General features: G+C 38.7%; 1 protein-coding gene across 1 annotated transcript in view; it reads left to right on the top strand.

The window, feature by feature from the left end:
* The first annotated feature begins 2,551 nt into the window (after positions 1-2,551).
* The window catches only part of fam193b (family with sequence similarity 193 member B), a 126,803-nt gene continuing 102,560 nt past the window's right edge, over positions 2,552-26,794 (top strand). The window contains exon 1 of the mRNA XM_028813733.2: positions 2,552-2,935. Coding sequence (XP_028669566.1) covers positions 2,768-2,935 — 168 coding nt within the window. The 5' untranslated portion in view covers positions 2,552-2,767. The remainder of the gene's footprint in view (positions 2,936-26,794) is intronic.

Below are 26,794 nucleotides of genomic sequence, written 5' to 3'. Positions count from 1 at the left end.
AATAACTTAATGTTAGAGAGTTTACAATAGAGCATCCTGTAATTCTAGATACTTTCCTATTCAAAACGGGGATTGACTGTGGGAACTACTTACACTGTGTGACCATGAGCTAGTCACCTCACCTACCAGTGCTCCAACTGGAAAAAGAAATGTAATACCTGTACAATACAATACAATTTATTTTTGTATAGCCCAAAATCACACAAGAAGTGCCGCAATGGGCTTTAACAGGCCCTGCCTCTTGACAGCCCCCCAGCCTTGACTCTCTAAGAAGACAAGGAAAAACTCCCCAAAAAAAAAAACAAAACCTTATAGGGAAAAATGGAAGAAACCTTGGGAAAGGCAGTTCAAAGAGAAACCCCTTTCCAGGTAGGTTGGGCGTGCAGTGGGTGTCAAAAGAAAGGGGTCAATACAATACAATACACAGAACAGAACAAATTCTCAATACAGTATAAAAATAAAAAATTTAGAAGTATGGAGCAGAATTTAACAGTAGATGATATCACATGATAAGATTTGGATATGTTTAGAGTCCTGGAGACCTCATCCATCAAGCTGCCTCCCCCATTTGGCCATTCCATGGCTGAAACAGCACTGGGCCAGCCAATCCGATGAAAGGACCCCTCTTTCCCACGATTCCTGTGATCCTCCATCAGGGATGACTTTACCTTAGGCAGGCAAAACAACTTGGCAGGTGGGCCGTGGCACCAAGTGCCACATTTGAGTACCGAGAAGACAAACAGAATAGGTGAGGGTTAGTATCAAATAATAACTATCATGTTACTTATGTTTTAGTGCTAATGGCTAACAACAGGGATGCAGTATGTACAGTTAATCAGCAGCTCTAGTCAGGATATGCTAAACTGAAGTAGTGAGTCTTCAGCCGGGATTTAAAAGCTGAGACCGAAGGGGCATCTCTTTTAGAAGCAGGCAGACCATTCCACAGTTTAGGGGTCCTGTAACTAAAAGCTCGACCTCCCATTGTTATTTTATTAATCCTTGGAATCATAAGCAGACTGGCATCTTGAGATCTTATTGTGCGCTCTGGTTTGTAAGTCATGATAAGTTCAGACAAGTAAGCCAGACCTTGGCCATTTAATGCTTTGTTAAAAGGAGGATTTTGAAATCTGCCCTAAACTTAACCGGGAGCCAGTGTAAGGATTTAAGAACTGGAGTTATGTGTTCGTATTTTCTTGTTCTTGTAATAATTCTTGCAGCCGCATTTTGGATTAACTGGAGGCTGTATAGAGAACAGTTTGAATATCCAGTGAACCCCGCATTGCAGTAGTCAATCCTACTAGAAATAAATGCGTGAATTAATGTCTCAGAATCCTGTTTATTTAGAAAGCGCCTTAATTTCCTAACATTTTTAAGATGGAAGAAACATGTTTTGGACAACTTTGTAATATGTGCTTTAAATGACATGCTAGAGTCAAAGATAATTCCTAGATTGCGGGCTGATTCAGTAAAATTAATTGGGATTCCAACTGAGTTAAATAATGACAAAATATTGTTGTGATCAGCATCATTCCCTCCAACAATCAACACCTCTGTTTTATCTGTATTTAAAGACAAGTAGTTCTCATTCATCCACTCCTTTAATTCACTAAATAAACTAATTAAAGACAACATCGGAAAAACTTCATTTGATTTAAATGAAAGGTATAACTGGGTGTCATCTGCATATGAGTGAAAATTAACCTTATGTTTCCTAATGATAGATAACCAATTGTATCTCAGATGTTCTAAGTTGCCTTGGATAAAGGTGGTAGGTAAATAATATATTAAAAAATAAAATTCTGTTAGCCCTGCCTACCATTGATCAAACATAAATGTTTGGCGTAGTGGTGGCTCTGAGGCTTAGGATCTGCGGTGGCATCCCAAAGTTTGCTGGTTTGAAACCCTGTCACTGCCAAAAGAGATCCTACTCTGCTGAGCCCTTGAACAAAGCCCTTAACCTTCAATTGCTCCAGGGGCGCTGTACAATGGCTAACCCTGCGCTCTGACCCCAAGGGGTATACGAAAAGATGCATTTCACTGCGTGTTGTCATGTATAACTATGTATGTGACAAATAAATAAAGAATTATTATTATTATTATTATTATTATTATTATTATTATTATTATTATTATTACTAAATACCATACATTACTAACATGAAAAGAAGCAATACAATTCTAAACAGGATAAGCAAGATCAAAAAAGAAGTGAATTAATTAAATTATTTATTTACAAAATATTCCACTAGTAAAACTTATAGAATGTGCTGACAATGTATACTAAAAGCAACTGCAGCATTTTATTATAAAAATAAATTCTCATGTTCTCACATACTTTTGTGTAATTTATACGTTACATTTGTCTAACCCACTACAAGTCTTCATTTAAAGCGAAGAAGTAAAATATTTAAAACACTGCATATTGACTCAGACGTCAGCTTTTACTGGTTCACTTAGCAACTTAACCTCTGTAGCATTAGCTGCCCGTTTAGGTCTGTTACATGCCCCCTCTTGGACACGATTTTAGCTGCCCTTACTAAAAATGGAAACCGACGACTTCCTCGGCTTGCAAATGAATTGCAGCCTTTTTTGCCAGTACTTTGTGACCTCTGAACTCTTGGGTTTGCCAGCTCTCCGCCATATTGGCTGTTGTCTTGGCTGGGGAAGGCAAGCAAGGCTGTCGGTTTAGGAGTTTACGAATGTGTTGGATTTTGCTCGAGTGAAAACGATACCAACTGGACCGGAAGACACAGAGAACATTTCCAACATGGCCAGAAAAAAAAGCAAACAGCAGGGGTCCGGGAATAAGGAACTGGGTGCAGGGCAGCAGAGCCTTGTGAAGAATCCCATCTCTCCCGCAGATGCATCTGGCGGCGGCGGCGGCGGAGGAGGAGCAGGAGATACCGGAGCAGACAGGCTAGCCAAATCGAACCAGGTTACATTTTATTATATCATTTAATAATCCACTTGCAGCGTTGTAGTTCATCTTGCAGAGTTCGTTGCAGGATGCCTATAGTAAATTCCAGCGAGTGATCGAGCTGTGCGTTTCTCAGAAATATGGAATGGCGGTATGAAAATGTGTTCTGGACAGCTGCATACAGTACACGTTAGACTTGCTGTGAATCTGGGCAGGTGGACCTTGTCCGGGTTTGGTCACACTACCGCGGGTAACACTTAAGCATGGTTTTGATGATGCTGTTTCTATTGTGTGCGTTTTTGTTGTTTCTGTTCTTTGTAAGTGGCAAAGGTCCTTCGAAGCCCAATGTATTTCAGAGGAAGGAAAAGGCAGGCCACAAGAGCGCGGTTTGTGTCAGTATTTCTTGCATGCTTTCTTTCGACAACCTGGATCGCTGATGTTGATTAGTAGAGCACGGAAAGTGAAGAAGTGAATAGGACGCACCCCTCCCAAAAATAACGGAGCTCTCTTTGGAAACGTTCAGCCGGACCTGAGAGAGATGCATTTAGCATCATATGAAGTGCATTAAAGAACGATAGAAGCTGATAAGTGCCTTCCATGTGTTAAATGGATTTAGTCCACGATTCTAGCAAAAGTAAACAAGTAAATGCTTTGTTTTCAATCAGAGAATGCATCCCTTTAGTTGCACCTCCTATTGTTGGGTTGGGGGTGTATGTACAGTGCATGATGTAGCTGTCCTTTACCCTCAACACCTGCTGCACTTTGCTGGTTTAAATCCTCTGCATGCTTACTTCTGTACATGAGCATATATGCAGCTCACATTGAAAAAACTTTGTGAATTACAAGAAAAAGCATAGTCACTTTTTTGAGGTGAACGCAGTTAATAAGTCAATTGCACAATTAACCAATTGCTCTATCCCTCTTAATCAAAAAATGTACTCTTTTGAGTTGAATGTTATTGTTGCATTCAAGGTTTTCACAAAATTATGTACACCCACTTTGTAACTTTAAGCTAGGTTAACATTTGATCTTGACAGTCTGTATCAAAATTTTTACCATGAGTAGTCTATTGCATCCTTAAAAACGCGAAATATATGTTGCCTTCAGATTCAGAATATAAATATTTGACAATCTGACAAAAAAGTTTATATTGACAATTACCAGAAATGAAATGCTCACTAGCCTATGTAAGTAAGAGAGTATGGAATATTTGCTATGTGATCTAATGAAACATAAACACTCTTTTAAATGCATTGCTGTTTCTTTGCATTCTGGTTAATGTTTTAAATGACCTTTTCTCTAGGCATGGCACTATAGTGAAGGAAAAGTATGGAAGAAATAGTTTCCTAACTTAGAATATGTTTGACATTATGAATCTTAAATTATTTACTTATAGTGAACGGACATTCAGAAGTCCATAGGGCTCTTCGCAATTACATATGTGGCGTGGATATAAAAAATGAATGCAATAAAACACCTTGCATCATGTAGTGAGAATTATGTGAATAATGTTTATAGAAATGTATAAGTACATAAATACAGTGCATCCAGAAAGTATTCACAGTGCATCACTTTTTCCACATTTTGTTATGTTACAGCCTTATTCCAAAATGGATTAAATTCTTTTTTTCCTCAGAATTCTGCACACAACACCCCATAATTATCTAATGACAACGTGAAAAAAGTTTACTTGAGGTTTTTGCAAATTTATTAAAAATAAAAAAACTGAGAAATCACATGTACATAAGTATTCACAGCCTTTGCTCAATACTTTGTCGATGCACCTTTGGCAGCAATTACAGTCTCAAGTCTTGTTGAATATGATGCCACAAGCTTAGCACACCTATCCTTGGCCAGTTTCGCCCATTTCTCTTTGCAGCACCTCTCAAGCTCCATCAGGTTGGATGGGAAGCGTCGGTACACAGCCATTTTAAGATCTCTCCAGAGATGTTCAATCGGATTCAAGTCTGGGCTCTGGCTGGGCCACTCAAGGACATTCACAGAGTTGTCCTGAAGCCACTCCTTTGATATCTTGGCTGTGTGCTTAGGGTCGTTGTCCTGCTGAAAGATGAACCGTCGCCCCAGTCTGAGGTCAAGAGCGCTCTGGAGCAGGTTTTCATCCAGGATGTCTCTGTACATTGCTGCAGTCATCTTTCCCTTTATCCTGACTAGTCTCCCAATTCCTGCCACTGAAAAACATCCCCACAGCATGATGCTGCCACCACCATGCTTCACTGTAGGGGTGGTGCCAGGTTTCCTCCAAACGTGACGCCTGGTATTCACACCAAAGAGTTCAATTTTTGTCTCATCAGACCAGAGAATTTTCTTTCTCATGGTCTGAGAGTCCTTCAGGTGCCTTTTGGCAAACTACAGGCAGGCTGCCATGTGCCTTTTACTAAGGAGTGGCTTCCGTCTGGCCACTGTACCATACAGGCCTGATTGGTGGATTGCTGCAGAGATGGTTTTCCTTCTGGAAGGTTCTCCTCTCTCCACAGAGGACCTCTGGAGCTCTGACAGAGTGACCATCGGGTTCTTGGTCACCTCCCTGACTAAGGCCCTTCTCCCTCGATCGCTCAGTTTAGATGGCCGGCCAGCTCTAGGAAGAGTCCTGGTGGTTTTGAACTTCTTCCACTTACGGATGATGGAGGCCACTGTGCTCATTGGGACCTTCAAAGCAGCAGAATTTTTTCTGTAACCTTCCCCAGATTTGTGCCTCGAGACAATCCTGTCTCGGAGGTCTACAGACAATTCCTTTGACTTCATGCTTGGTTTGTGCTCTGACATGAACTGTCAACTGTTGGCCCTTATATAGACAGGTGTGTGCCTTTCCAAATCATGTCCAGTCAACTGAATTTTCCACAGGTGGACACCTATTAAGCTGCAGAAACATCTCAAGGATGATCAGGGGAAACAGGATGCACCTGAGCTCAAGTTCGAGCTTCACGGCAAAGGCTGTGAATACTTATGTACATGTGCTTTCTCAATTTTATTTTTAATAAATTTGCAAAAACCTCAAGTAAACTTTTTTCACGTTGTCATTATGGGGTGTTGTGTGTAGAATTCTGAGGAAAAAAAATATTTTAATCCATTTTGGAATAAGGCTGTAACATAACAAAATGTGGAAAAAGTGATACGCTGTGAATACTTTCCGGATGCACTGTATATTATGAATGAGGTTAACAACAGTGTTTGGAAATTCATTGATGTTGTTCTCTTGTACTAATTCAGTACATCAAATGTCAGTTTTCTGTTAAAATGTATGGATGGTTAATCTGTCAAACCTTTTCAGTGAGGTAGAATATGATGAACTGGAACCAAAATATCATGCTCTTTGAAAAGACAATTGATTTTATACTAGAAATTCAGTGCAGCCACATTGTGGTAGACAAAGATTAAAGTATATGCATTTATGTTGGTGCTGATTGCTAGGTGAAGTTCACTACCTTCCAGTTGTACTTTTGTGAAGCTGAAGTAATTTTTTAGAAGGATGCACTTAGGCCATTGACTAAAATTACACTTATTTATAACATTTATGTTTTTTAGTCATTTGTTTTCCACTTAACTAGCAAGAGTTAATTGTTTTGTAAAACTGTTTTACATCAGGCAAGCTGGCTGATTTGACATTGTGGCTCTCTACTTGGAGATGAAATATAATTCACTTTATAATTTTGATTTTAAGAATTTCTATAAATGATTTATTTATTTTGGTAATTTTGTGTGCATATTTATAAGACCTTTGTTTCATTCGGGTGGTGTATTACATCTGAAAGATGTGTTATTTATTTCCTATTTTTATTCAGTTGGCAATGAGGTTGCTCTTACATGTAGACTATACAGTACATATGATTCTCTGCAGATGATCAGCATTCAAAAATTCATTGCAGGTATGTGCATATGTGTAAATTCTAGAACTGAATCTGAATAAGTGAGAAAATAACTCCCTTCCTGGCTCACTCTGGCACCATTTGACTTTGACAGTTAAGTTTAGTGTAGTTCACTTGCTTTCTTAAACATCTGACCATTCTTGACTTTTCCATCATTTTGCAGTATGACAGAGCTTAGGTTGAAGGCATGCTTGCACAAAGTATTCTTTTTCTTGGCCAAACAGGCTGTATTTTTCTGTTTGTCAAATAAGTGGGTGGCCGAAGGCCCAAGCAGTAAGGTCACAGTTTAGCATTGCAAAGAACTGTAGGAGTGGATTGTAGGCAGCCCTTTATTTATTTTATGTTCATTGGAATCCAGTAATTCAGAGACCAAGTTTTGATTGTTAAATACTACTAATATGAATATTTGAGATTATCAATAAGTATAAATAGTTATGATCAGAAATGAGAGTTCATGATTTGGTGTAAACCTCTGTCATTTTCAAGACCTTGCCTGGATGAGTGGCTACAAAAATAACTATTTCCTTGGACATTTAAAAGAAATTACCATCCCTTCGAGAAATCCAGAAAACACATTAAGATCAGGTAAACTCCACAAAGCTTCCATACTTCCAGTGTCTGTACCAACCTCCTGTAACCAATGTGAAGGAGTAACATTATCAACCAACACTGTTATTAGACTGACATCTTTATTTAATTTAAGATACTGCTTACAATAAATAACATTCTGTAAAAGCAAGAGTTACAATATGTCTCTAAATTGGTACATTTAAGAAAAAAATGTGACTTGCGTACAGAAAACATCATAGGCGTCATACTGGGAAAAAACTACGGAATAAGAAAATGGCTCAGTTTGTGGAGGGCTGCAGTAGAGTTGAGTTTTTGTTCAAAATAAATATCCAATTTATCGGAACTCCTGGCCTCATTAGGTATACTCTTTGTTTCTGCATTAGACCTTTATTGTGCCATTGCAAAATTGCCCATAATATATACCTTTTCATAAAAATAACAAATAGTAATTTTCTAGATATTGAGATTAGCAATTACCTGCTAATGATTTTACAGGTGGAAATATTATTAAAGTAGTTGTTTCTCTTTAGTTCTTAATGCCTATGTACACTCCTTTTCAGTTGACAATGTTTGGATATAATTTGAAGTTCAAACTCTATAATAAACAAAAGTAAAAAGAAGAAAATGGACAATAGACATATTTATTGAAATATATGCAAGGAAATGTAAATTTCACATTGAGTCATTATATTGACTGTAAAATGAGAAACTGAAAAGGACAGCTAATTTATGAAGAGTTTAATTAGAAGCAGAATTATTTTTTCTAAGAGTTTCAGTTAACAAAGAGCAGACATAAGTGCAAATGACAGGACTAGTTACTCCATTGTTTTTTCTGCTTCTTTGATTTTTAACAAGCAACTTAAAAGAAAGAAAAGAGCCGAATCCTAAAAAGAAAGATTAGCGTAATCATGCTTGTTAAATTCCTTTAAAAGTAAACACACTGTTGGGTATTTCTGGATTGACACAGTAAACTTTCAAGCTAGCAAATAAAGGTGTATTTAATTGAGGTAGCAGTCTAATTAATATAGGTAATTAATTGAAACAAAAATCTGCACTTACTGTCGCCTGCCATGTACTGATCTGAGTAGCAATGGTTTGTGGTTATTAATGCTATAATGTTTGAATGCACAGTTTAGTAATTAGTCTTGTGGATGTTCTTAATATTTAATATAAACAAACTTTTTTTTTTTTTTTTTTACATAGTGATGACTTAGAAAATTTGTGACAAAGTGGTTGGTGGTTAGTTAGTTTTTTTTTTTTTTTGCAAAGTATATTTGACTGAATGGTAGCATGTGAAGCTAGAGTGGTTGAGTGTCACACAATATCCAAGTAAATAGAAGGCCACTTTTGTGTATTCTAAAAATGGACAATGACTGACTGACTGACTGACTAAAAAAGCAGTTTACTACAGAGATTATATGTGCAGAGGTGAGCACACATGGCACAAGAGCATGATAGTAAGGACCTGAAGACGAAATATCTCTGAACCATAAGATGCAGATAAATTGGCATTGTTGTGTGTAATTTTCAAGAACAGCATCAGTTCCTTACCGGCAAGAATAAAACTGAAAATAAAACTGCATTAAAAGCATGACCCGCAAATAAATCTTAATTCCACAACCTGCAACCTACATCCACCCATTCAGTTGTTATATTTATACATTTCATTAGGGAACAAGTGCTAGAAACAGAGCAATCTATGAAAATAATAGTATAATAACAAATTGTTTAAAATTGCAATGTAGCAGATAGCAAGTTTCCTAGAGAGTGAATAAGCAGCCAATATTCTACATCCATCTTTCAGTAAGCGAATGAATGCTACAAAAATTTGTTGCCGCTCTGGGTTAGAATAAAAATGGAAACAGCTTCCCAACTCTCTTGAATGTTACACTTCAAAAACATATTTCTTACATTTCAGAAGGATTTCTAGAGATAATCTTACCTGTTCTGTACAAGTGAAACATTTTTTAAGTTACTTAATAATTTTATGTATATCTATGTAAAACTCAAGATAAATTGTTCTTTATTCACTGTTTCATTAACCTTGTTATACTGATTTCATGTTCTAATTTTTATCAGTAAAAATTTTATTGTACTAAGTTCATGTCACAATAAGTTTAAAGTTAAAAGTAAGCATGATTGGTATTCCTGTTCCACTGTGTGAACCATAAAACAAGGTTAAACACCACATGTAGTCTTCTGTTTTCTTCTGTAGTGTCAGAGAGAGGAGAGTAGTCAACTTGTTACATAAAGTAAGAATATCTTTTAAGTTTTAAGAATTAAGTTTTTTAAGGCTGATACTGATTGCCGATTTTCATGTAACTTGATTGGCTGATTCCTACCATTAAAAAAGTTTTTACACTAAGCTCCTGCATAACGAGACACGTATAAGCCTTATGTCTTATATTAAAATGTTAACTTTTGATATTTTTATAACTAAACTATAGACAAGTGTTAAATATTCCTTTTTTATTAACAAAATTAAGTTTTGTAGGCTTATTGTTTAGTGACCATAAAAATACTAAAATAAATAGAATTTCCTTAAAATACTTTAATTAATAAAATATGTACAAAAAAACAACAGAATGTACAACAGAAGTTGACCAAAGTGATGTGCAGCTTCCATAAATACGCAAATACATATATAGATAAAAATAAATACATCAAAACAGATTAAATAAATAGTATAAGTAACAGTATAAATAAAATAAGTTTAAAGAGCTAAGACAAAAAGAAAAGCTTTCAGATGAGATTTAAAAGTAACAACAGTAGGTACTGACCTAATATACAGATAGTTCCAAAGCATGCATAGGAGAACCTAATGTAAAGAACGGTCTCTTCTAAGTTCCAGTGTAGATTTCGGCATGATCAATAACTTCTGGTCAGAGTACCTCAGTGACTGTGAAGGTGACTAGGGTGTAAGATCAGTAAGATAAATGGGGGGTAAGCCATTCAGGGACTTAAAAACAAACAGTAAAATTTTAAACTCGATCCTGTAAGGAAGCCAATTGGAGATTAGCTAAAATTTGTGAGATATGATTCTGTTTCCATGTTCCTGTCAGAAGCCTGGTAGAAGTATTCTGGATGAACTGTAGATGAGCAAGAGATAACTGATTAACTCCAATGTTATAATGAATTGCAATAGTCAAGACAAGACAAAAGCATGAACCAGTTTTTCAATATCATCTACAGAAAGAAATGGCTTGACTTTAGTTAATTCTCTCAACTTATAAAAACAGGCTTCAACAATGGAGTTTATAAAGGTTTGCAGCTGTTGAAAGACAGGCTACTCCAGAATTTTAGAAAGAAAGGGTAACTTGGAGATTGATGTGAAATTCTAAAAATCTTTATAATCCAGATGTTTTTTTATTTAAATTAAACACTGCACCACAGCATGCTTAAAACAGGCTGGGACTGAACTAGTCTTGGGACAACTATTTATAATGTACAAGATGCTAGGTGCAACCACTTTAAAAGCATCTTTGACACTAGAATCCCTGAAGCATACGAAAATATTCATAATGCTGGGCCACCTTAAATTCCCTTGCACCTCCTCATCAGTGTCATTGTTTTGCAAATGTGTCAATCAGAACAAGCAGTAAACAGCCTGCTATCCCATCCTCTACTGAGGCAGCTGAAGTCATGTCAGAGGCAAAATTCTTACAGCTTAAGTCACTTTATCTGGGAGTTAGGTGTGCGGAATTGTATTGGGTAAATAATATATTGTTATTTGGAATACATAAATTTCTTGTGTGTTCCGTGTCTACAGCGATCTGTGTAAATGTAGGCTAACAGGAAATACGAGGCAAGAAATGTTGAACACAAGTAAAACAGAAACATTTTTCATGTTATAGTAATAATGACAAAATGTTGACATGAAGTGTTTAATGTGTGAAGCAGATCAGTTCAAACTTAACTCGCTAGCAGTTAGCAACAAGTGCATTCGCCACAAGTTGTTTGGTAAGAAGAGTCAGAAAGAGAAGATGTCCAAATAATTATTTATTAAAATACAAATCTATGCCACTAATATCTTCAAGAAGTTGTTTAATGATGATTTTATTAGTGATATGTACATGTTTGTGTATGTGTGGTTTCCTTTAACGAAACAGAGAAAAAAAAGGGAATATATCTTTTAAAACTACTACAGTAAATGCAGATAATAACTAAGAACATGATGCTATTTTGTACTTGTAGTTGTGCTGGAATATGTAATATTCGATCATTTTCCTTAATAAATAAATGACCAAGTATAATATTTTTGTCTCATTTGTTTAACTGGTTTCTCTTTATCTACTTTTAGGACTTGAGTGAAAATCTGATGATATTTTAGGTCATATTTATGCAGAAATATAGAAAATTCTAAAGGGTTCACAAACTTTCAAGCACAACTGTATTACGTTACACACATGGCACTATTATTAAACAAGCTTGAATATATTGACACAGTTTAAACAATGTTATGGAAGACACTATTCAAGAACTGTAATGTTTACGCATAAGTATTACTGTTTACAAATAACAATAAATTTAAAACTACAGGTTTCTGATAGAATATATATATATATATATATATATATATATACACACACAGTGGAACCTTGGTTTACGAGTGTTTTGCAAGGCGAGCAAAAATTTGTAATAAATTTTGACTTGCTAAACGAGCGAGGTCTTGCAGTACGAGTAGTATGTATACGGTTTGTCTGCTGAGCGTCATGTGATCACAACTGAGCTGATGGTTCTTCTTTCTCTCTCTCGCTGCGGGATTGTGGTCAATTGTCTCCTATTCTCCGCCTGAGTCAGCGTGCCTCACTCATATAGTCAACATCCGTACGAGCGTATAATGTTTACTGCAGCATTAGCATTGTGAGTGTGTGCACACGCGCGCGTGCGTGCGTGCGTGTGTGTGCTGTGACGTGTGAGTCCCCGTCTTGCACCCTAAAACACAAAGCTGAGTCTCGGTACTTTAGCAACACCAGCTTTATTCAGCTTGAAACCGCAACAGCACGGTTATTTATTGTAGCGGGATCTGCCGCTCTCCTATACACAGACACAGCAGTCAGGCAGGGCCCTGTGCATTTGTAATGTTCCTTGTTCCTTGTATCACCCATCGATGGCAGGTGCTTATAGCATGTCCGCAATCTTTTCGGATTCGCTTTTACGGCGAACTGCTACAGTGCTGGGAGATTGCGATTGGTTTGGGATGCTGTTCCGCGTGTCGTCCCGTTGGGCAGGGCTCCAGACAGAAAAAAAAATTTGGGAGCCATTGGCTCCTAAACCCAAAATATTTATGAGCCAAATGCTTTTTTTGGGAGCCATAATCTCTACCGCATGCCAGATGTGAAATAAACAAATAATATTTATTTGTATTGTTTATTTATTTCCTCGGTCTACCTCACACTGCCTTTCCTTTCTCCTATCTGAGCTATTTGACCTGCCTACTAGTGTCCTCTGCAAGGTCTTATAGATAATAACAAGGGGGCTTTGCCCCCTGCTTGCTTCGCTCGCCTACCCCCGGTGTTTTGAACCCGTGCCCGCTGGGCAGTCGCAGTTTCAGACGCGCGTTGCAGGAGCTTGCGTTGTTTCGAACCCGTGCTTGCCCTGCTTCTGCGGTTTGAGACGCGCGTTGTAGGCGTATATCCGTCAGTCGAGCTCGTTCGGTTTGAACCTGTGCCTGCTTTGCCTCCGCAGTTTCAGACGGTGGGTCGCGTTCGCCCTTTTGTACGATCCCAAGCAGCACATAATTCCTAACTTCACTCCGCAGTAGTGCCACGCACAATATGGCGGTGACGCCTGCGCCTTCACTACGCAGTAGTGCCACTCACAATATGGCGGCAATGCCTGCGCCTTCTGTATTATGTCGGGTTTCACCATGCTGTGTAGGCGCCTTTGCCTTTCGTACTTTCCCGCGCCTTCCGACGCGCGATGTAGGCGCCTGCACCTTCCAGGTCTGCCTCCGCTGTGTGGTGTGGACGTTTAAGTGTCGTTTTTTCTGCTTTTATATTCTATATCTCACTGTGCATGTGTTTCGTGTCTAGGTTTTTTTGAAGCTGTTGCATTCCAGTTTTCATCATCTGTAACCTGCTCTCCATGTGTTTGGCCCCGTTCTTTAACCTCTTTATGACGTTTTATTTTGTTTCCTACTGTGTCTTTTATTTCTGACCTCGCTTTATCCTGCTTGCAGCATGTCAGACGGTTCGTAGTCTCTCCCGTTTCCCTCGGGGGGGGGGGGGGGGGGCTTTGTGTGGTACCTGCGCACGTTCGTAGTCTCTCCCGTTTCACTCTGGGGAGGGGGCTTTGTGTGGCGCCTGCGCACTATGTCTCCTGCGTCCACGGGCAGGTCCCTGCGTCCATACCGGTTTACCATCTGTAACCTGCTCTCCATGTGTTTGGCCCCGTTCTTTAACCTCTTTATGACGTTTTACTTTGTTTCCTACTCTGTCTTTTATTTCTGACATCGCTTTATCCTGCTTGCGGCTTGTCAGACGGTTCGTAGTCTCTCCCGTTTCCCTCGGGGGGGGGGGGGGGGCTTTGTGTGGTACCTGCGCACGTTCGTAGTCTCTCCCGTTTCACTCTGGGGAGGGGGGCTTTGTGTGGCGCCTGCGCACTATGTCTCCTGCGTCCACGGGCAGGTCCCTGCGTCCATATCCGGTTTACCATCTGTAACCTGCTCTCCATGTGTTTGGCCCCGTTCTTTAACCTCTTTATGACGTTTTACTTTGTTTCCTACTCTGTCTTTTATTTCTGACATCGCTTTATCCTGCTTGCGGCTTGTCAGACGGTTCGTAGTCTCTCCCATTTCGCTCTGGGGCGGGGGGGCTTTGTGTGGCGCCTGCGCACATTCGTAGTCTCTCCCGTTTCACTCTAGGGAGGGGGGCTTTGTGTGGCTCCTGCGCAATATGTCTCCTGCGTCCACGGGCAGGTCCATGCGTCCATATCCGGTTTACCATTCTCAGTTAGTAATATGGATAACAGAAGAATAAATGACACAAATGTGAACAGTGCAAATGTTTACTAATAAGCAATACTTCAAGTCCAGAGTCTTATTCACAACATGTGTAAGGAGCACTACAAATACAAACACTGAAAATGTCTTACACATAATAACACAAGAATTAACACAATAACAAACATTATAAACAATCATTTCTGAAATAATTATTTCGCAATGAGTGTACAAATATAAAGAAATTAATTAGTCTTCAGGTTCACTGTCACTAACCATTACAATGTTAGCATCATTAGGCCAGCCAGTATACAGTGGTGTGAAAAACTATTTGCCCCCTTCCTGATTTCTTATTCTTTTGCATGTTTGTCACACAAAATGTTTCTGATCATCAAACACATTTAACCATTAGTCAAATATAACACAAGTAAACACAAAATGCAGTTTGTAAATGGTGGTTTTTATTATTTAGGGAGAAAAAAAATCCAAACCTACATGGCCCTGTGTGAAAAAGTAATTGCCCCCTGAACCTAATAACTGGTTGGGCCACCCTTAGCAGCAATAACTGCAATCAAGCGTTTGCGATAACTTGCAATGAGTCTTTGACAGCGCTCTGGAGGAATTTTGGCCCACTCATCTTTGCAAAATTGTTGTAATTCAGCTTTATTTGAGGGTTTTCTAGCATGAACCGCCTTTTTAAGGTCATGCCATAGCATCTCAATTGGATTCAGGTCAGGACTTTGACTAGGCCACTCCAAAGTCTTCATTTTGTTTTTCTTCAGCCATTCAAAGGTGGATTTGCTGGTGTGTTTTGGGTCATTGTCCTGTTGCAGCACCCAAGATCGCTTCAGCTTGAGTTGACGAACAGATGGCCGGACATTCTCCTTCAGGATTTTTTGGTAGACAGTAGAATTCATGGTTCCATCTATCACAGCAAGCCTTCCAGGTCCTGAAGCAGCAAAACAACCCCAGACCATCACACTACCACCACCATATTTTACTGTTGGTATGATGTTCTTTTTCTGAAATGCTGTGTTCCTTTTACGCCAGATGTAACGGGACATTTGCCTTCCAAAAAGTTCAACTTTTGTTTCATCAGTCCACAAGGTATTTTCCCAAAAGTCTTGGCAATCATTGAGATGTTTCTTAGCAAAATTGAGACGAGCCCTAATGTTCTTTTTGCTTAACAGTGGTTTGCGTCTTGGACATCTGCCATGCAGGCCGTTTTTGCCCAGTCTCTTTCTTATGGTGGAGTCGTGAACACTGACCTTAATTGAGGCAAGTGAGGCCTGCAGTTCTTTAGACGTTGTCCTGGGGTCTTTTGTGACCTCTCGGATAAGTCGTCTCTGCGCTCTTGGGGTAATTTTGGTCGGCCGGCCACTCCTGGGAAGGTTCACCACTGTTCCATGTTTTTGCCATTTGTGGATAATGGCTCTCACTGTGGTTCGCTGGAGTCCCAAAGCTTTAGAAATGGCTTTATAACCTTTACCAGACTGATAGATCTCAATTACTTCTGTTCTCATTTGTTCCTGAATTTCTTTGGATCTTGGCATGATGTCTAGCTTTTGAGGTGCTTTTGGTCTACTTCTCTGTGTCAGGCAGCTCCTATTTAAGTGATTTCTTGATTGAAACAGGTGTGGCAGTAATCAGGCCTGGGGGTGGCTATGGAAATTGAACTCAGGTGTGATACACCACAGTTAGGTTATTTTTTAACAAGGGGGCAATTACTTTTTCACACAGGGCCATGTAGGTTTGGATTTTTTTTCTCCCTAAATAATAAAAACCATCATTTAAAAACTGCATTTTGTGTTTACTTGTGTTATATTTGACTAATGGTTAAATGTGTTTGATGATCAGAAACATTTTGTGTGACAAACATGCAAAAGAATAAGAAATCAGGAAGGGGGCAAATAGTTTTTCACACCACTGTACTTTGGTCTGTGCTTTTTTTTGCTTGCTGACAACCAGCGCTTTACACTGGGCTCTGGGTCAAAAAGTTCAAGTGTAGGGCCCTCTGTACTGATCCTTACCAAGTCTTCCAGTGTTTCTACATTTAGGGAGTTGCGCACTTTTGATTTTATTCTGTTTTGTGCTGAAAATCCTCACTTGCACTGATCTGCAGATATCGGAAGCACCAGCATTATTTCGACTAAGTGAAGCAGATTTTTAAAATCTGTACAGAACGGCTCCTTGCTCAGCATCACTGTCCATAGGTAATGTCAACTGTTTCTTCAGTTGCAGCCTTTAGATCACTTCTGAATGTGGCCTGATTTTGGGGGCCTTTCAATTTAACATTTTGGAAGGTTATGACTGTGTGGCCACTTGCAGCCCTCTCACTCCTGCTTGTTGATGGCCCTTCCTGTTACACTGAACCTTCAGGCTGAGAACCTATGTGCTGTAAGAATTCCTGCAGCTTCCCTTCTCTCAAAGCATTTTCCTTCAAACCTTTGTTACCACACAGCCCACAATTGCAGCAACTGCCTGAGGAAGTATAAGAGAATTTTTTTGAAGTGTAAGGCTCAGCTTTGAGACCTCTGAAAAAAGGTCATGTAAAAAGTGACAAAAGGCAACGAAAGACAGGCTTTCCATTTGCTGAACAATGTGTTTGGCTCTTCCCTTTATGTCTATGTTTTTGGACATGACTGCAAGGTGCTCCATATGATGATGCACAGCAGTGTACTGCTCCTGACCTGTGGCATAGTTTGAATGGACAAGAACTGAGAGTGTGTGGCAACCAGTGCTGAGTTTTTACTGCTGATGGGTTTCGTACTATGCATCCTAACTCCACTCCTATAGCCTTCAGCTCCCGCTTGCTTTTGGGACTGAAATGATACGTTTTCCACCCTAATTGTAGAAGGTCATAAACTTTTTCAATCATTGGCACTGACCTTTGTGTTTTTAGCATTGCCAGTTCCAGCCGATGGGGTAGACAGTGGAAAGACAGAGCATGTTCACCTATCTCTTTTCTGAAAAGTGCCCCTATTCCCCCTGTTGCACCCATGTTCACGCTTGCACCATCTGCTCCAAAAGCACTAATTTTATGTACCCACCAATTTGGGTTGGTTGGGTCAGCATTCTGAAGCAGTGATTTAATGGTGTTTTGAATCCCTTCTGCATGACCATAATCAATCTCAGCCAAACCTACTAGATGAGTCTTAGGTGTTCCATCAGATACATACCTACAGTATGTGATGACATTGTCTTTCCCTGAGACATCTGTTCCACAATCAGTTATAACAGAGATGTAGTTTACCTTTAAAGCTTCTTCCAGCACATTACTTTTTAATTCACTTCACTACAGCTGAATATGTAGTCTTTTGTACAATTTAGTTGTCTGAATTCTGGTATCCACTGACGAAGCAGCAGCTGCTGCTTGACTGACGCTGTCTGAACAAAAATTGAAACCGATGCTCTCTTTTTACTACAGTCTTACTTTTATAATAACAAGTGTTACCTTGACTTGACAATGTTGAGACATGAGATGCTCCGATCAGGTATTTTACGGCCAATACTAATCACGGATTTCATGTTACGTGAATGGATGATTCTGATTTTTTTGTCTTTATCCCTTTAAAAAACTTTTTACACTAATCTGCATGACCAGACAAATAGAAATATTATGCCCTATATTAAAGCGTATTTTTATAATTAAACTATAGACCACAGATGTTAACTGTTCATGTTTTTATTAAAATTAAATTCTGTAGGCTTACTGTTCAGTGACCATAAAGAGTAATTTCCTTAAAGTGCATGCTTTAATAAAATATCTACAAAAATATTTGTCCATAACACACATGAATTAAACCTCCTTAGGTTGGGAGCGTGCACTGATATAGTGTGTTGCCACACCCACCACACGATATGACAAAAGAAAATAAAATGCTTCTCATAATTAAAAGCTATCATATTGTTTAGTTTTTTTCTGTAATGTACCTATGTGAAACAAGGCTTAATTTAAAAAAAAAAAAAGTAGTTTTCATCACTTCTCTGACAACAAAAATATATATGTATTCTCACACAATCATTTCATTGATTTTGGCAATTAAACACTGCTTTAATGTAAATATACATGCACTTATACATTTTAATAATTTTAAATCATTAATTGCACTACAGCTTTTTAATGTTAAAATATACATTTACTGTATTTATACAGGTGTTATTTTTTAGACATTTGTAGTTCTTGATGTGTAATTATAAATATAGATTACCATTTTAATTACATAGTAATTGTTTCTTACCAAAACATGCTGTATAACACACATCCATCCATCCATCTATCCATCCATCCATCCAGTTTCCAACCCGCTGAATCCGAACACAGGGTCACGGGGATCTGCTGGAGCCAATCTCAGCCAACACAGGGCACAAGGCAGGAACCAATCCAGGGCAGGGTGCCAACCCACCGCAGGACACACACAAACACACCCACACACCAAGCACACACTAGGGCCAATTTAGAATCGCCAATCCACCTAACCTGCATGTCTTTGGACTGTGGGAGGAAACCGGAGCGCCCAGAGGAAACCCACGCAGACACGGGGAGAACATGCAAACTCCACGCAGGGTGGACCCGGGAAGCGAACCCGGGTCTCCTAACTGCGAGGCAGCAGCGCTACCACTGCACCACCGTGCCGCCCTGTATAACACACAGTAACAAATAATAAACATAGTATAAATCTTTAAAAAAAAAAGCCCATTGTGTGTATGTGTGCCCCCCCCCCCCCCCCTTGGAGAAATGAGTATGCATGTTTTGCGCAGCATTGTTGATTGCTCATGTGGCCCACAATGACCTATTTGTGCACTAAGCAATGGCAACCCATTACGCACCAGCTGCAGCACCAAGCAACGAAAATGTGTGTTGTGACCCAGTGGCTAAGAAACTATGGTTTAAATGAGAATAAAACATATTACAATGGCCTCACATTACTTTAGCCTAAGAACAGTAGTGTAGAAGAGAGTATAGAAATGTAAGGCTAGGATGTTCTTCATCATCTCTGAGGAACACAGTCTTCATATAAATTTTAGGGAAGCCTTTTGCCAAGAACAAAAAGCCCTTACATTGGTGGAAGGCAGCCATGACTAGGTACCCCGTCATTGGTTAGGTGAGAACTATCACAGTTGCCGTCCTCTAAACCAAGTAACATACTTCCTTTTTTTAAAAAAAAAAAAAGACAAGTCTTTTGACTATTTTGAAAAAAAGATTCGAACATTTGCACAAGACCAGTCATTTGAATATTTGAGCATTTTTACTTTCGGTTCAAATTTCATGTAATACCATGTTGCCTCTATAATGCAGGGTGTAGACTGTTGATTAAGCTCATTCATTTAACATTCTGTATTTCAATTCCACCTCCAGCAATTGAAATGTTTACATTTTTCAAAATACTGCCAGGTAAAACTAAAGGTTAAATTTTATTGTCTACACTTTTATTGTATTTCGGGAGGATTTAACATGATATTTACAGATTTAAACTTGTGTTTTCTGCCTTTTGATTTTTCTTATGTACACCTAATGTTAATTTTTTTTTCTGTATATTGAATAGTGTGGTAAAAGCCTAAAATTTTTCATAATTTTCAAATAATACTCATTTCATAGTTTTAATTTTGTGTTTCTTTCCAGAGAAGCAACAAATGGTTGAGGTATTTTAATGACTTTGGGGGATTTCAGCGTAGATTATAAACAGTGATATGATCATTGTGGACTACCTGGTTTATCTTGCCATGTTCATGTAATAAATGTATTTACCTACTTGCAGTTATGTATACTAATGGAAAAACAAAAATTACTTAAAAGCAGTACAAAAAATTTAAACAGGATGCCATTGGCATGTGTGTTAGTGAATTTTAAATTAATTCAGTTCATTTTCATTTACACAAACTCTTTAAGGCTGCTTTTAGAACACTTCTCAATTCATGCTGGTCAGAAAATAACTTTTTCAAGTTTGTGACATTTGCTGTTGTGAGATTGTATCAGTGTATGGATGCACCATTTGCTAGTTAGTAGCAATTATGGAAGAGTAATACTTAATTGAAAATTCAAAGTAACTCAAAATTAAAATCTCACAAACACCTAATACTTTGATTTTTTCAAATCTATATATTGTGTGAAGCATGTTTTGAGATAGCCTATGTCTCTCTGTCTGCATAAAACAACTTGGACGCCAGTGGACCCATTTTGTTGAAATATGGAACACTTATTCTTCATGGAAATGTGTTGAGACAGTGCAGTTTTCATTGAGATACCTTGAACAGAGCACTCTATGTACAAAGGTTTGAATTTTTAAAATCTCCAACTGAAAAGCAATGGAGAATCTTTGAACTCCTCTGTCTTAAAACCAAGGAATGTTCTAGGCGACTTTACTTACAAATTAATTTAATTTACTGTTTCAATGGGCGGCATGGTGGCGCAGTGGATAGCGCTACTGCCTCGCAGTTGGGAGACCTGGGGACCTGGGTTCGCTTCCCGGGTCCTCCCTGCGTGGAGTTTGCATGTTCTCCCCGTGTCTGCGTGGGTTTCCTCCGGGCGCTCCGGTTTACTCCCACAGTCCAAAGACATGCTGGTTAGGTGGATTGGCGATTCTACATTGGCCCTAGTGTGTGCTTGGTGTGTGTTTGTGTGTGTCCTGCGGTGGGTTGGCACCCTGCCTGGGATTGGTTCCTGCCTTGTGCCCTGTGTTGGCTGGGATTGGCTCCAGCAGACCCCCGTGACCCTGTGTTCGGATTCACTGGGTTGGAAAATGGATGGATGGATACTGTTTCAATTTTACCTTGACAGCCATTACACCAACTTGCATATTTTCATCTTTTTCATATCTGATAGCCGCTACTGACTGCATAGAGATCCCCAAAACAGTTTAATAAACCACCAGCAGACAGCAAGTGTGGATAAAAAGTTACTTGCTGTCATTAGTTTTCTGTGGACCGCTGAGGTGGAGAGCAATCTGCTGTTGACAAGTTGTTTCTGCTTTATGATTTTCATAATTTTCAGCTGCTTGAGCACAAATTGAAGAGAACCAACAGGTACATTACATTATCTTTATAACCTTAAAAGTAGAAAATGCAAGCAAAGAAAAGGAAAAGGTTGTTGATATGAATGAAATACCTTGTGGTGTGTAAGCTATTATACACAAAGTAAATAAACATTTATTCAATATTTACACACTAAACCAATCTCACAGCTCCATTATCTGCACATTATAATGATTCACTGTTTTGCTAGCAATAAAATTTATTAGGATGACCAGACATTCTGGTAACTGAAGAATATAAAAATGTCCCAGTTTTAATAGGCTACCTGTCTAATAAAGTTGTTCAGTGCCACAAACATTACTTCACAAAAACAAACAGTATATTTACAAAAGCATGCACAAACTCCAAGGGGGATCCCTGTGAAGTTCGATCGCTATCAAAAAAAAAAAAATTACAACAAATTTACATTTCGCACATGTGAATTACACTTGCACATCTGAACATTACGAGTACAATTCTCAAGCTTGAACAAACTGCCTTGTTCCTTAGTGGGGTGGAGTTAGGATTTCAGACTTGCCCATGGAACCCTATCTGCATTTGCATAGTTAGATGTGGGTGGCAGCAGAGTTTGTCACCCCCTCCCATCCTGTTTGCTGCTGCAGGGGAGATTTATTTGATCTGCTAAAACTCCTCTTCATTTTTCTCCCAAAATAGTTAAAGCTCTGGACTTCAAACCCTAAGGCGGTGGGTTTAAATCCTGCTACTGACACTGTGTGACCATAAGCAAGTCACTTGACCTTCCTGTGGAAAACCAAAAGAAATGTAACCAATTGTATCAAATGTTGTACAGTAAGTCTCCTTGAATAAAGGTGTCGGCTAAATAAGTACATGTAAATGACCGGTTTATAAAATGCTGTGTAAGCTCCAAAATATTAAGTTGTTGCACATTTTGCAATGAGTTTGTTTCTGCTGTCTTCTGTTTAAATGAACAGTTAACGTTAGTGCTGGGCAGTATACCGGTTCATTCCAAAAACCGTTTTTTATTTTTATTATGATATGGATTTTTCTTATATTGCAACACTGGTTTAAATAGCCTAAACAATGTTTAGAACATGGCGCAGCAGGAAACTGTTTAAGGAGGGACCTTTTTCACTGCTGCACCGCGAAACACGCATAATAATAATAATTCATTAGATTTATATAGCGCTTTTCACAGTACTCAAAGCACTGTCCACACAGGGAGGAAACAGAAAGCGAACCCACAATCTTCCACAGTCTCCTTACTGCAAAGCAGCAGCACTACCACTGCGCCACCTGCTCCGTTGAGTATACAACGGAGTACTTGTGTTAGTGGAGGTATTGAATGGTGAAAATTGACAGAGAACATTCCGAAACTGAAGCTGTAGCAGACAATAAAATTGAACATGATGACACAGAAGAACTTTTGCCGAAAAAAAGGGGCCGTGTCTGTTGTCTGGAGATAGTTTGGTTTTAAAAGGTTGGATGTGGACCATTATGTTCAAATGTGTGAATACTGTTTCTGTACTACTGGATAATACTGCAAGCCAAGTTGTACTTGTTTTATTTTTTTTTTCAATATTGTGTAGTGTACCTGGGTACTGTGTAATAGTGTGAAGACATATTGACTTTATTCTCGACATTTCCACTTTAATCTCGACGCTTATGATGAGAATAAAGTTGACATGTTGACTTTGTTCTTGACATTTCTACTTTATTCTCGCCGTTTATGTCGAGATTAAAGTCAACATGTTGAGTTTATTATCGTAATTTGTCATTAAAGTAGAACATTATAAACTAAATAAACTTCATCTTAAAATGAATATTTAATTTACTAGATTTTCTCAAACCCTGTCATAAGTTATGTAGCACATAACTTACATTAAATGCTTTGTTCCCGGAGCCATGTTAATCACTACGTGCTTTTTTTTTTTTTTTTTTTTAAATTTATTTATTTATTAATTTTTATTGTACTCATTCCATACAAATAGATCAATTTATAACCAAACAAAATTGAAGACAAATCAAACCCCACCCCTGAGAAGGAGAGCTTAGCCAAAGGAGAATTGCTTAGGGCTTTTTAATAAGGCAACAATAAACAAAAGAAAGGGAGAAGTAAATATATAGGTAAATAAGAAATGGAGAAGGGAATTAAATGCGGTAATAGTTATTTCTCTTATTCTAAAATAATATTGATTAGATCCTGCCAGGTTTTGAAAAAAATTTGTACAGATCCTCAATCTGAGAATTTGATTTTTTCCAATTTCAAATACAGTAATCCCTCCTCGATTGCGGGGGTTGCGTTCCAGAACCCCCCGCGAAAGGTGAAAATCCGCGAAGTAGAAACCATATGTTTATATGGTTATTTTTATATTGTCATGCTTGGGTCACAGATTTGCACAGAAACACAGGAGGTTGTAGAGAGACAGGAACTTTATTCAAACACTGCAAACAAACATTTGTCTCTTTTTCAAAAGTTTAAACTGTGCTCCATGACAAGACAGAGATGACAGTTCCGTCTCACAATTAAAAGAATGCAAACATATCTTCCTCTTCAAAGGAGTGTGTATCAGGAGTAGAGAATGTCAGAGAGAGAGAAAAAAAAGCAAAAAAAATCAATAGGGCTGTTTGGCTTTTAAGTATGCGAAGCACCGCCGCACAAAGCAGTTGCAAGGAAGGCAGCAGCTCACACCCCCTCCGTCAGGAGCAGAGAATGTCAGAGAGAGAGACAAAGACAGATAAAAACAAGCAAGCAAAAATCAATACGTGCCCTTCGAGCTTTTAAGTATGCGAAGCACCATGCGGGAAACCTGTCGCTTCACAAAGCAGCTGCACAGAAGGGAGCAACGTGAAGGTAATCTTTCAGCATTTTTAGACGAGCGTCCGTATTGTCTAGGTGTGCGAACAGCCCCCCTGCTCACACCCCCTCTGCTCACACCCCCTCTGTCAGGAGCAGAGAATGTCAGAGCAAGAGAGAGAGAGAGAAAAGTAAAAAATCAAAATTCAATACGTGCTGTTTGATCTCTTAAGTATGCAAAGCACCGTGCAGGAAGCATATCGCTTGATAAAGCAGCCATATGTAAGCCCAGCAAAGAAGAGAGCAATGTGAAGGTAATCTTTCAGCGTTTTTTGAGGAGCGGCTGTATCCTCTAGGGGTGCGAAGAGCCCCCGTGCTCACAATATATTTGAGGAGTTTTATTTAATACGTAATACGCGCTCTGGTTGGGTAGCTTCTCAGTCATCTGTCAATAGCGTCCCTTGTATGAAATCAACTGGGCAAACCAACTGAGGAAGCATGTACCAGAAATTAAAAGACCCATTGTCCGCAGAAATCCGCGAACCAGCAAAAAATCCGCGATATATATTTAAATATGCTTACATATAAAATCCGTGATAGAGTGAAGCCGCGAAAGTCGAAGCGCAATATAGCGAGGGATTACTGTAATATAAAATATCGGCTTCCCACTGACTTATCAGAGGAGAGTTATGGTTCTTCCAATTTAACAGAATAAGTCTGTGTGCCAAAAGTGTAGTGAATGCAATCACCATTTGCTTGTCCTTCTCCACTTCAAGTCCGTCTGGAAGAACACCAAACACAGCTGTTAATGGGTTAGGAGGAATTGTGATACCAAGGCTGTCTGAAAGGCACTTAAAAATTTTGGTCCAAAATGATGTTAGTTTGGTGCAGGCCCAGAACATGTGACCCAGTGAGGTAGGAACTTGGCTGCAGCGTTCGCAGGTTGGATCTTGCCCTGGAAACATTTTGGACAGTTTTAAGCGAGACAGATGAGCTCGATATATAATTTTTAGTTGAATAATTCTATGCTTTGCGCATATGGTGCTCGAGTGAATTCTCAGCTTTGCTACCTTCCACTACTTTTCTGATATATTGATTAAGAGATCTTCTTCCCAATGTCCTCTTGGATCTTTGAAAGGTATGGACTCTAATAGGATTTTATATAATGCGGAAATGGTGTTTAATTCCTCGACATTAAGCAGTATTTTTTCCAGCATTGTGGAGGGTTCGAGGTGGGGAAAATCGGGCAATTTCTGTTTAACAAAATTTCTAATTTGAAGATAGTGAAAGAAATGTGTAGCTGGGAGGTTGAATTTTGAACGTAATTGTTCAAAAGATGCAAATATGTTGTCTATATAAAGATCTCTGAGCATTTTAATCCCAAAACTTTTCCAGGTATTAAAAACTGGATATGTTTGCGAGGGCTGAAAAAGGTGGTTCTCTTGCAGAGGTGCCACAGATAAAAGATTTTCCATCTTAAAATGCTTTCTAAGTTGGTTCCATATTCTGAGTGAGTAAAGCACAATTGGGTTATTAGTATATTTGCGATAACTTGCATTTATTGGAGAGCAGAGCAGGGAGTATAAAGAAGTACTACAGGATTTTATTTCTATTGCGGACCAAGCCTGTGTATGTTCATATATTTGTGTCCAGGTTTTTATGGCTTGTATGTTTGCTGCCCAGTAATAAAACTGAAAATTAGGTAAAGCCACGCCACCTTCTGCCTGAGGTCTTTTTAGGGTCTCTCTTCGGATACGTGGGTGTTTTGAGTTCCAAATGAATGAGGTTATTGTTGAATCTAACTGTTTAAAAAATAATTTATTGATATATATTGGAATGTTTTGAAATAAAAAAAGAAGTTTAGGAAGGATATTCATCTTAACAACGTTAATTCTTCCAGCTAGAGTGAGATGAAGGGTTGACCATCTATGCAAGTCTTGCTTAATGTTTTCCATACAGACAGCAAAATTTTGTTGATAAAGAGCTTTATGTTTACTTGTGATATTTACCCCTAGGTATTTAAACTGATCTGCTGTGGTAAAAGGTAGTGTGTCCAATCTAATATTATATGCTTGTGAATTCACTGGAAAGAGTATACTTTTATTCAGATTAATTCTAAGACCAGATATCTTTTGAAATTCTGTTAGTGCTGTTAAAACTGCAGGGACAGTGTTTTCTGGGTCTGATATACGGTACTATATATAAAACCATATCATCTGCATATAGAGAAATTTTCTGTTCCAGTCCTTCTCTGACAATCCCCTTTATCTGATAAGAATTTCGGCAGTGAACCGCCAGTGGTTCAATGGCGATTGCAAACAGCAGTGGTGACAAGGGACATCCTTGTCTGGTACCACGTTCTAGCGTAAAGTAGTCTGAGCAAATGTTATTAATACAGCTGAAGCTTCTGGATTGGTATACAGTAGTTTGATCCATGCACAAATATTCGGGCCAAACCCAAATTTCTCCAGTGCAGTGAAAAGGTAGTTCCATTCAATCATATCAAATGCTTTTTCTGCGTCTAATGATAGTAACATCTCTGGGGTGTTTGATTTTGATGGTGAATATATAACATTAAACAAGCGTCGGAGATTGGAAGATAGGTGTCGGCCTTTAATAAATCCAGTTTGATCCTGTGATATTACAGAGGGCAGCACTTCCTCCATCCTTCTAGCTAGAATTTTTGAGAGTAT

The sequence above is a fragment of the Erpetoichthys calabaricus genome, chromosome 11 (genome assembly GCF_900747795.2).
Source record: "Erpetoichthys calabaricus chromosome 11, fErpCal1.3, whole genome shotgun sequence".
In the NCBI taxonomy this organism is placed as follows: Eukaryota; Metazoa; Chordata; class Cladistia; order Polypteriformes; family Polypteridae; genus Erpetoichthys; species Erpetoichthys calabaricus.
This window is presented reverse-complemented; position numbering and strand designations above follow the sequence as displayed.